Here is a 9,981-nt window from a genome sequence, read left to right as displayed (position 1 = left end):
CTGGCGTATACCCTTCCCAATGTTGAACCATGCAGTGTTGCCCTGCTCTGTTCTGACCTAAAATTGGAGTTTAAAAATTGGGATGTGGGGGTGGAGGGGATTAGGAAAAGAGTGGATAATGAATACTATACTGGAACAGATGAAGGCAAGGACTGTCTGAAAGGGATGTAGGATTAGGTATCATGTGTTGTTGCTGTTCTTATGTGCTGTCGAGTTGCTTGCGACTCATAGCAACCCTATGTACAGCAGCCCTAAACGCTGTTCTATCCTGTGCCAATCTCACTATCTCCGACACACTCATCCCGATTACCCCAGTCACCGAATCAATCCACCTCCTAGAGGGCCTTCCCCTCCTGTGCCTGCCCTCCACTCTCCCAAGCATGATGTCCTTCTCCAAGGACTGGTCTCTCCTTACAACATGACCAAAATATGTCAGACGAAGCCTCAGAATCCTTGCCTCCAAGGAGCAGCCCAGTTTAACCCTTTCCAGGATGAATCTGTTTGTTTTCTTAGCAGTCCATGGTACCCTCAATACACTTCTCCAGCACCACAGCTCAAAGGCATCAATTCTCCTTCTATCCTCCTTAGTCATTGTCCAACTGTCTGATACATAACAAGTGATTGCAAAGACCATGGCCTGTATCAGACATATGATATTTAACAATCTGTAACAATAAATTACAAAGTGAATTGGGAGGGGGAGGAAGGAGGGAGAAAAATGTGCATCAATGATTGAATGAAAGCTTTCATCAAGTTTTTTGTAAACTTTCATTAAAATCACAAAAAAACAAACTAAAAAATTAGGATGCATATCCTTTCTCTGCAATTTAGCATCTGTACAGTTTTGGGTACATTTTAAGAAGCTGTCTGATTCTTAAATTGATTTATCCATAAAATGGAATAACACTATCTTCTCTTCATTGTGTAGATCACAACAAACTGTGGCTAACTCTGAGAAGAAAAGGAGTCCCAGAACACTTGATTGGCTTATGTGAAACCTATACTTGGACCAGGAGGCAGTTTTCAGAACAGAGCAAGGAAACTCTGCATGGATCAAAACTGGGAAGGGGGTACACCAAAGATGTGTCCTATCTCCATACCTTTTCAATCTATATGCGGAACAAATTATCCAGGAGCCTGGGCTCTATGAGGAGAAATTGACATCAGGATTGGAGGTAGACTCATCAACAATCTGCATTATACAGATGACACAACCCTGCTTGCTGAAAGAGAGGAGGACCTGAAGTGCTTGCTGCAGAAAGTCAAGGACTGCAGCCTTCAATATGGATTGAAGCTCAACATCAAGAAAACAGATTCTCACCACTGGGCCAATTAGCAGAATCCTGATAGATGGTGAAGAGACTGAGATTGTTAACAGCGTCAGAGTGCTTGGTTCTACAATCAACACTCTTAGTATCAGCAGCCAGGAAATTAAAAGACAAATTACACTGGGAAAGTCTGCTGTCAAAGATCTCCACAAAGAACTGAAGAGCAATGATGTGAATCTGGAGACTAAAGTGTGCCAGATACAGGCCATGGTTTTTACAATCACTTGCGATGCATCAGAAACTAGGGATGATAGAAGGAGAATTGATATCCTTGAGCTGTGATACTGGAGAATAGTACTGAATATACCATGACTGCTAGGAGAACAAACAAGTTCGTCCTGGAGAGGGTGAAGCCAGGCTACTCCCTTGGAGGCAAAGATTTTGAAGCTTTGTCTGACACACTTTGGACATGCTACAGGGCAGGATCAGTCCTTGGAGAGGGATGTCATGCTTGGGAGGGTGGAGTGATGATGTGAGGAAGACCTTGGATGAGATGGATTGCATTGGTGACGGGTTAATGGGAGTAGGTGTATCAGAGACAGTAAGATTGGCACAGGATAGAGCAGGGTTTAGGGCTGTTGTGCATAGGGTTTTTATGAGTTGCAGGCAACTTGACGGCACATAACAACAACTCATTGTGATAGTTTAACACTTCAACTAAAGACCATACAATAAACTCCTTGTAAAGATCAAAAAAATGTGAATACATTTTTCATATATGAAATACATTTCATACTTCATCAAATACCTAGGCTTTGTAAAATAGAACTCACAATGAAAAAACATATATAATTCTAAATGTTCAATTCGTTTCAACCTATAAAATATAAGAAAAATAATTTTCATACTACAGAGCAAGATTCTCCTGAAAATTATCAACACAGAATTGCCAGATGTACAGGCTGGATTTAGAAGGGGCCATGGTTCTAGGGATATTATAGTTAATGTTAGATGGCTCTTGGCTGAAAGCAGCACCAGAGGAATGTCTATCTGTGTTTTACTGACTATGTAAAGGCATTTGACTGTGTGGATCACAACAAACTGTAGCTAACTGAGAAGAATGGGAATACCAGAACACTGGATTGTGTTTATGCATGTTTATCCATGGGCCAGGAGGCTGTCATCAGGACAGAACAAGGAAACACGGCATGGTTCAAAATTGAGAAAGGTGTGCACCAAGGATGCATCTCATTTCCATACCTTTTTAATCTATATGCACAAAAGATCATGTGGGAGGCTGGGCTCTATGAGGAGGAATGTGACATCAGGATTGGAGGTAGGCTCATCAACAATCTGCGTTATGCAGATGACACAATCCTGCTTGCTGAAAGTGAGGACCTAAAGTGCTTGCTGCAGAAGATCAAAGACTACTGCCTTCAACATCAAGAACACAAAGATTCTCACCACTGGGCCAATTGGCAGCATCATAATAGATGGTGAAGAGATTGAGATTGTTAACAGCTTCAGCTTGCTTGGCTCCACAGTCAACATTATGGGTATGAGAAGCCAGGAAATCAAAAGGCTAATGCACTGGGAAAATATTCTGTTAGGGACCTCCCCATAGTACTGAAGAGCAACAATGTCATTCTAGAGACTAAAGTGTCCTGATCCAGGCCCTGGTCTTCACAATTATTTGCTATACAACAGAAGAAAACTGGACAATGACTAAGGATGTAGTGCTGGAGAGGAGTACTGTGAATGGACTGCTAGGAGAAGAAACAAGTTCATCCTGGAGAGGGTGAAACCAGGCTGCTACTTGGGAGGCAAGGATTCTGAAGCTTCATCTGACATACTCTAGGCATGCTGCAAGAAGGAGAGGACAAATCCTTGGAGAGGGACATCATGCCTGGGAGTGTGGAAGAACAGTGTAAGAGAGGAAGAACCTTGATGAGATGTAGTGACTCAGTGACTGGGGTAATGAGGGTAGGTATGTCAGAGACGATAAGGTTGGTACAGGACAGAGCAGGGTTCAGGACTGTTGTACGTAGGGTCGCTATGAGTTCCAAGCAACTTGATGACACACAACAACAACAATAACAGCTATATAAGTTATTTAGATAGCTCTGGTGGCCTAATGGGTAAGGAGTTGTGCTGCCAACTTTTAAGTTCAATGGTTTGGATCCATCAGCTTCCCTTTGATATAAAGACAGGCAATCTCCTCTTATGCAATTTTATAGCCTCTGAAAACCTGCTGGAGGGTCAGTTATGAGATGGTTCCAATTCCATGGCAATGAGGAACTTTTTCCTCATTAAAGACTCAAGTAAGCCTGATCCAAGTCATGGCATTTTCAATTGGTTCCTGTGCATATGAAAGTTGGACAATGAATAAGGAAGGCTAAAGAGGAATTAATACCTTTGAGATGTGGTACTGATGAAAAATTCTGAATATATCACGGACTGCTAAAAGAATAAACAAATCTTTCTTGAAGAGAAGCACAACCAGAATGCTCCTTAGAGGCCAGGATGGTTAAACTTCATCTCACATACTTTGAGTAGGTTTTCAGGAGAAACCTGTCCTTGGAAAATGATAACATGTTGTGAAGGGTGAATGGTCAAAAAAAGAAAGCAACACCTTCAACTGATGGACTGACACAGGGAATTTAATAATGAGGCTCAAGGACACTAGAGGTCAGGAGGATGGCACAAGTTGGGGTAAGGTTCAGATGTATTGTTCAAAGGTTGCTATAAGTCACAGTTGACTTGGTAGCACTCAACATCTTCATTTCCAATACTTTGCTGAGCAAAAAAAATTAGAAAATCTTGACTAGAGGAAAAAGAAAGTAGCATCAGGATTGGAGGAAGACTTATGAAAAACCTACACTGCACAGAGAACACAAGCTTGTCTGCAGAAAGTAAAGACTATTGGTTCTTGGTCCATGGACAAACACAAATAGAGCTGCGTGGTATGGGATTCTCACTTTTCACGTTATCCAGAATTTGTCAGGATGCTCATAGGCAAATGCCTTCAGAGTCCATTTAATACAAGTAAACATCTTTCTGATACTGTCTGCTTTCAGTCGAGGTCTATCTAAAATCAGCAATCTTATTATTTCTCATTCTGTGGTCTCTTCTGAATCCAGCCTGTATTTCTGGCATTTTCTTGTCAGTAAACTGCTCCAGGTGTTTCTGAATTATGTTCAGATAAATTTTACTTGTATGTAAAATTAGTGATATTGTTTGATAATTTCTGGATTCTGTTAGATCACCTTTCTTTGGAATGGGCATAGAAGGACCTCTTCCAGTTAGTTAGCCAAATAGCTGTCCTCCAAACATCTTGGCAAATCAGACTGAACACATGCAGTACAGTATTTGTTTGCAGAAACATCTTGGTTGGAATTCTGTCAATCCCTGGAGCCTTGTGTTTTTTTTTGGTTTTTTGGTTTTGTTTTTTTTTGCCAGTGTCTTCTATGCAGCTTACATATCAATGTCTCTACGAAGAATATGTCTTTCTGAACTCCTGAACCTCACTCACTTTCTCTTATCCCCAAAATATATTTCTGTCTATCTTCATTTCCTTCCTTCATAACTTTCCTTCTGGGTTTAAATCAAACAGGCAGAGTTGAGAGAAGACGTGAATCTCTGTTTCATTATCAAACTAGTCTTCCTAAAAAATAGGGGAGGGGTGGTGTACCATCAAATTGGAACCAACCCGTAGCTGACCCTCCAGTGGGTTTTCTGAAGCAATTAATCACACGGGTGGACACTACTCATCTTTCTCCCATGGAGCAGTTGGTGGATTTGAGCCACATGCCTTCAGGACTGCAGAGCAGCTTCTTACCACTAGGTCCACCAGAAGTCTATAGTACATAATACATAATACTATAGACCTCTGGTGGCCTAGTCTACCATAATATGCACTATATTTGAGCCTCAGTGTGTATTATTTATTATAAAAAATAAGTCAACAGGAACTATTTTCTTGAAAAAAATATAAAGTTTGAAAATTGTGGAAAGTAAGGCTAAAATTTTACACCTCCTAAAAAATAGACATTTTAGACGCTAAGAATCTAATACACTATGCTATAGAAATGTTAAATGTGTACAGTGATTTTCAAATAAAAAGGCTAAAATTTCACACCTCCTAAAAAATAGACATTTTAGACGCTAAGAATCTAATACACTATGCTATAGAAATGTTAAATGTGTACAGTGATTTTCAAATAAAAAGGCTAAAATTTCACACCTCCTAAAAAATAGACATTTTAGACGCTAAGAATCTAATACACTATGCTATAGAAATGTTAAATGTGTACAGTGATTTTCAAATAAAAAGGCTAAAATTTCACACCTCCTAAAAAATAGACATTTTAGACGCTAAGAATCTAATACACTATGCTATAGAAATGTTAAATGTGTACAGTGATTTTCAAATAAAAAAACCCCAAATATCTATACTTAGTACTAATCCAAAATTAACAGTATTTATGCAAACCTAAACAACATATCCATCTGTTTGAAGAATTAAACGATGTTATAAAAGTTAAAAGTTAAACTACAATAACACCGTGAGTCATGCAAACAAAGTATTACAGCAGAAGAGTTCATTCTGCTTTTATTCTGTAAGACCTCAAAGGAAAAGATATTTTAGTATGTTCTTTAGAGTGTATCAGATTAGTGATTTTTTGGAAAATGTTTACCAGGAAAATGATCTAAATCAGAATTCATTAAGTAAGAATTTGTTACGTATTAAGCTACTGCTGTGTATTCGCCTTTGACTCAGTGTGGCACTCCACTGGGTTGCTGAAGCTGTGATCTTTACAGGAAACCGCCTATCTTTCTCCCATGGAGCAGTTGGAGGATTTGAACTGCCAATCTTTTGGTTAGCAGCTACCAGGGCTCCTCAATGAAATATATATAAACCTTTATTTTCCAATCATTATTTTAAAGCATTTCAATACTGATTCTTTTACAAGAATGTCTGGACACTCAACCCACTTTTGAAATGCAACAAAGATTCTTCCAGCAAAACTGATAAAATGAGTGGTAACTTAATTACCAGCGGTATGCTTTCTTGGTGTTGTCCGAATAGAATATTCAAAGTCAGGTACAGCTCTGCTACTCAAGTGAAGGTGGTAATTTCTCGCTTCATCCAATAAATCTCTGCATTTTAGATTTTGTTTGACAATCTGTTCTTTTGCCACAACACCCATAAGAAAGTCAACTGGCAACAATGGCAGACGAACCTAAGATCAAAGAAGAATCAGATATAAAAAAATTCAAGTTATGAATAGCTATATTATCCACTATTCTCACATGATTTTTAAAAATTTTTTTCTTGTTGCACATTTTCTGCCCCCTGCCCCCAGCCCACACCACAATGCACCCCTTGTTCCAGACTGCTGTCATACATATAATACCAAATCATATAATATTTTCAGGCAGTTCTTCCCCTCATTCCATCTACTGCAATGTTCACTGTCTATCCACATTTTTTTTTGCTTACAGTTGTTATTAGGATTCCTGCTATGATTTCTTTTGAAACTCATTTCTTATTTTTATTTTTTTTAAAAGAGATGTATTGTTTATTTTCCATCAGCCTTATTTCCACTCTTTAGAAGACTGAAAAGCTAATTTAAGAGTTCTGACCCACTCAGTGGCCTGAGGAGTGGGGGGCTGTAGACCAGGTGCAGGCTGAGTGCTTCTTATTAATTTAGGGACTACCAGGAAAGATCAGTCTGCCTTTTTAGCTTAAACTAAACAAATACTGGCACAGATGTCAGAAATCATAGCCCTACTCAAAAAAAGGAAAGTACATCTAAGGTCTTCATTATTGATTTCAACAATTATGACCTTACGTTCAATTAAGACATTTCCATTTTTACAAACTGCCTTATACTCATTTTTGTATGCTACAAATTAAAAAGGACAGATTTAGAAATATTAGTAATTGAGCAAACAAATATACTAATTTGATACCGGTATCAATTGCTAAATTATAGGTTTTGTTCTGAAGCCAGCAAATTTTTAGACCATAGTCAATTTCCCCCCCATAAGGTGGTTTTTTTAAAAAAACCTCACTGATAGAATAAAATGATACAAATGAAAGAATTCCAGTTACACTTAAAATAAACAGAAAAAATAAAGACACTGGTATGTCTTAGAACACAATTAAAAATTATTTAAAAATAGTGTATATGCACAACTTAGCTTCTATAACTGGATACCAAAATGCTGAAAGATATCCAGAATTACAGACAGTTACATGCCACATACTTGACCCAAATTTTGCAATGGGTTTCTGTTTTCTTAAAATGGTGGTATCCTCTGGCCTCAGGGTTCACTACTTGAAGGTGTTTGAACCGTAGCTGACCTACAGCGGCCATGAAGTACACTGGCTGCAGCGGCATCTATGAGACTCGCAGCCAGCTGCTCTGTGTCCGCGAGCCTGCCTCCCCACCCACTCTGGTCCAATAGGCCCAGGCCACCAGCTACTGCATATCAGTGTGTCCTCTCCTGCTTTTCTGCCTTTCCTTTGCACCAGCTCCTGTGTCTAGGTCTGGGCCAACTCCGCTGTGAGCGAAACTGGTGGGTCAGTCCCTGGGCTCCCCAGGCTAGGGGGCTTTCTAGGGCTCCTGATCCTCCAGTTGTTGGCGCTGGCCCAGTGCCAAGCTCTGTTGTGAATTCTGTGACCAAAGCCAGGTGGACCCCCACTCCTCCCAACCTCTGTGGCCACATCTCTCTCTGGAATGAGAGGGCTGGCTGTCCCTCATCTCAGAGCTCCCCCAAAGGCCAGTAACAGAACCCCACAGCCCTCAGTCCCTAATCTGCTTTGGGATAGTGTGTGCTTCATTTTATACATGTGTGACTTTGCACAGTATAAACCCATTATTCTCTGCGGAGCAGAAAAAGAAAAAAATATGATGCTGTCAATGCTGCCTGATAGTCAAGTAACTTAAACAACTTTTTATGGTAGCTGTTGTTATATGCCATCGAGTTGCCTGCTACTCATAATAGCAACGCTATTTACCAAAAAGAAAAAAAAAAGAGGAAACAAACAGTTGTACTCCAAGGAAACAAAAAAGGAAGATGTTGGCTTTGTTTTAAAAAGAGGTAGTCTGTTCCTTTCATGAACCACACTTCTTCTCAAAGCTTTGGAAGGAGCTGGTTACAGCTTGCAGTACTGAAAAAATAGAGGGTACAAACACACATGCTGGATGTGATACCTGCTCAGAAGTCAAGTTAAGAATCTTCCAAGCCTAAGCCGTACCCTCCATGATGACATATGCCAGCCATATTTTCTCTGATACATGTACCAGTAGTAGGGAGTAAGGTTAAGCCCTTCTCTCTTGCAGCCTGCTAGGAGGGCCTCGCTATCCCACATACGCATGAAGACACCTACAATCTCACCAACATTGGGCATTAACACCTCCAGTTTGTAAGGCGGTGTCCTCAGGACGTCACTGTATGCAGGACTAGGTTTCTATAGGACATTGACACTGCAAGATGAGCTCGTTAATGGTGTCTGTCATCAGCTGCTCCAGAGCTGCTGGGATTATCTTGTCCAAATTCATTAAACATCCCGTCTTCTTTCTTTATATGGTGTTCTTTAATGCCACACAATGACACCTGAATAGTTCATTTGCTTACAAGGCCATTTCGGGGGGCTTGAATTGTGGGTTGAGGTCAAGCTTGCTGTGGGGGGACTTTGGGACCCAGTCCACACTTCACTCACACATCACACATTAAGTCCTCCAATCAGCACAGGAGGTCTTCATAGGTCAGGAATGGCCACTTGGCTTCCATGTGAATGTCCTCTGCCAGGGGCCTCTGGGTTCTGGACTGCTCTGCCCTGTAGGACTGTGACACAGAACACTTGCCCAAGTGCTGGCATGCAGGTCTCCAGGTCGAGCTGAGAGGACTGCGTCAGGAATGCCGCCTCCCCAAAACAGTGGAGTGTGACGAGCGTGGCATGGCCTTCTACTTGTGTTTACACTAATGCTGGAGACATGACCTCACAGTAGCCCCTGCCAAAGAAATGGTCTCAGAAGCACCTGGTGACTGGGCCTTCAGCATCTTGGACATGTTTTCTCCTTGAATCATCATGTGCCTGTTGTTGAGATGGATGTCAACAGACTCCTTGTTGATCAGGTTATCTGCTCCTCTCGCAGGGGCCAAAGCTATGAGCTCCTACAATTCACAGCTCAGCTCATGGGTCCCTGAAGCCTGCCTGCCTTTTCAGGTAAGATTCAGCATCTCATACACCATTAACACTGCTCTCGGTGGACACGACCATGCCATAGTAGCACTGGCACAGCTCATCGACAAGATGCACTGGAGATAGCCTGTCCCGTCACGCAGCACAAGAACATCAAGTCTTCCCTTGACCCAGCCAAACACCTTGACTCTTTGTCCTCGATATGCTTCTAATTCATGAATCTTTGCACATCTTGGCTCTGGAAGACTAGGATCATTTCTAATGGTGATGTTCTTTGCTTCTTCCAGGTTGTTTTGTTTTTTTAATCTCTTTGCAAATTCTGTTGTGACTGCAGCCTTCAGAATGGATTGAAGCTCAACGTCAAGAAGACAAAGATTCTCACCACTTGACCAATTGGCAGCATCAGGATGGATGGTGAAGAGACTGAGATTGTTCACAGCTTTAGTTTGCTTGTCTCCACAGTCAACACTCTTGGCACCAGTAGCCAGGAAATGAAAA

The 9,981-nt window shown here is 40.9% G+C and overlaps 1 protein-coding gene and 1 pseudogene across 1 annotated transcript in view; both read right to left on the bottom strand.

Moving 5' to 3' along the window:
• The window catches only part of KLHL8 (kelch-like family member 8), a 44,733-nt gene that overhangs the window by 19,904 nt on the left and 14,848 nt on the right, over positions 1-9,981 (bottom strand). The window contains exon 4 of the mRNA XM_006885242.1: positions 6,325-6,511. Coding sequence (XP_006885304.1) covers positions 6,325-6,511 — 187 coding nt within the window. The remainder of the gene's footprint in view (positions 1-6,324; positions 6,512-9,981) is intronic.
• LOC102863614 overlaps positions 8,434-9,981 on the bottom strand; it is a 2,408-nt pseudogene continuing 860 nt past the window's right edge.

This window comes from Elephantulus edwardii, unplaced genomic scaffold (genome assembly GCF_000299155.1).
Source record: "Elephantulus edwardii isolate Elephantulus edwardi_28Jun2011 unplaced genomic scaffold, EleEdw1.0 scaffold00042, whole genome shotgun sequence".
NCBI classification, from domain to species: Eukaryota; Metazoa; Chordata; class Mammalia; order Macroscelidea; family Macroscelididae; genus Elephantulus; species Elephantulus edwardii.
The sequence above is the reverse complement of the archived record's forward strand: the minus strand, read 5'-3'. Positions and strand labels throughout refer to the sequence as shown.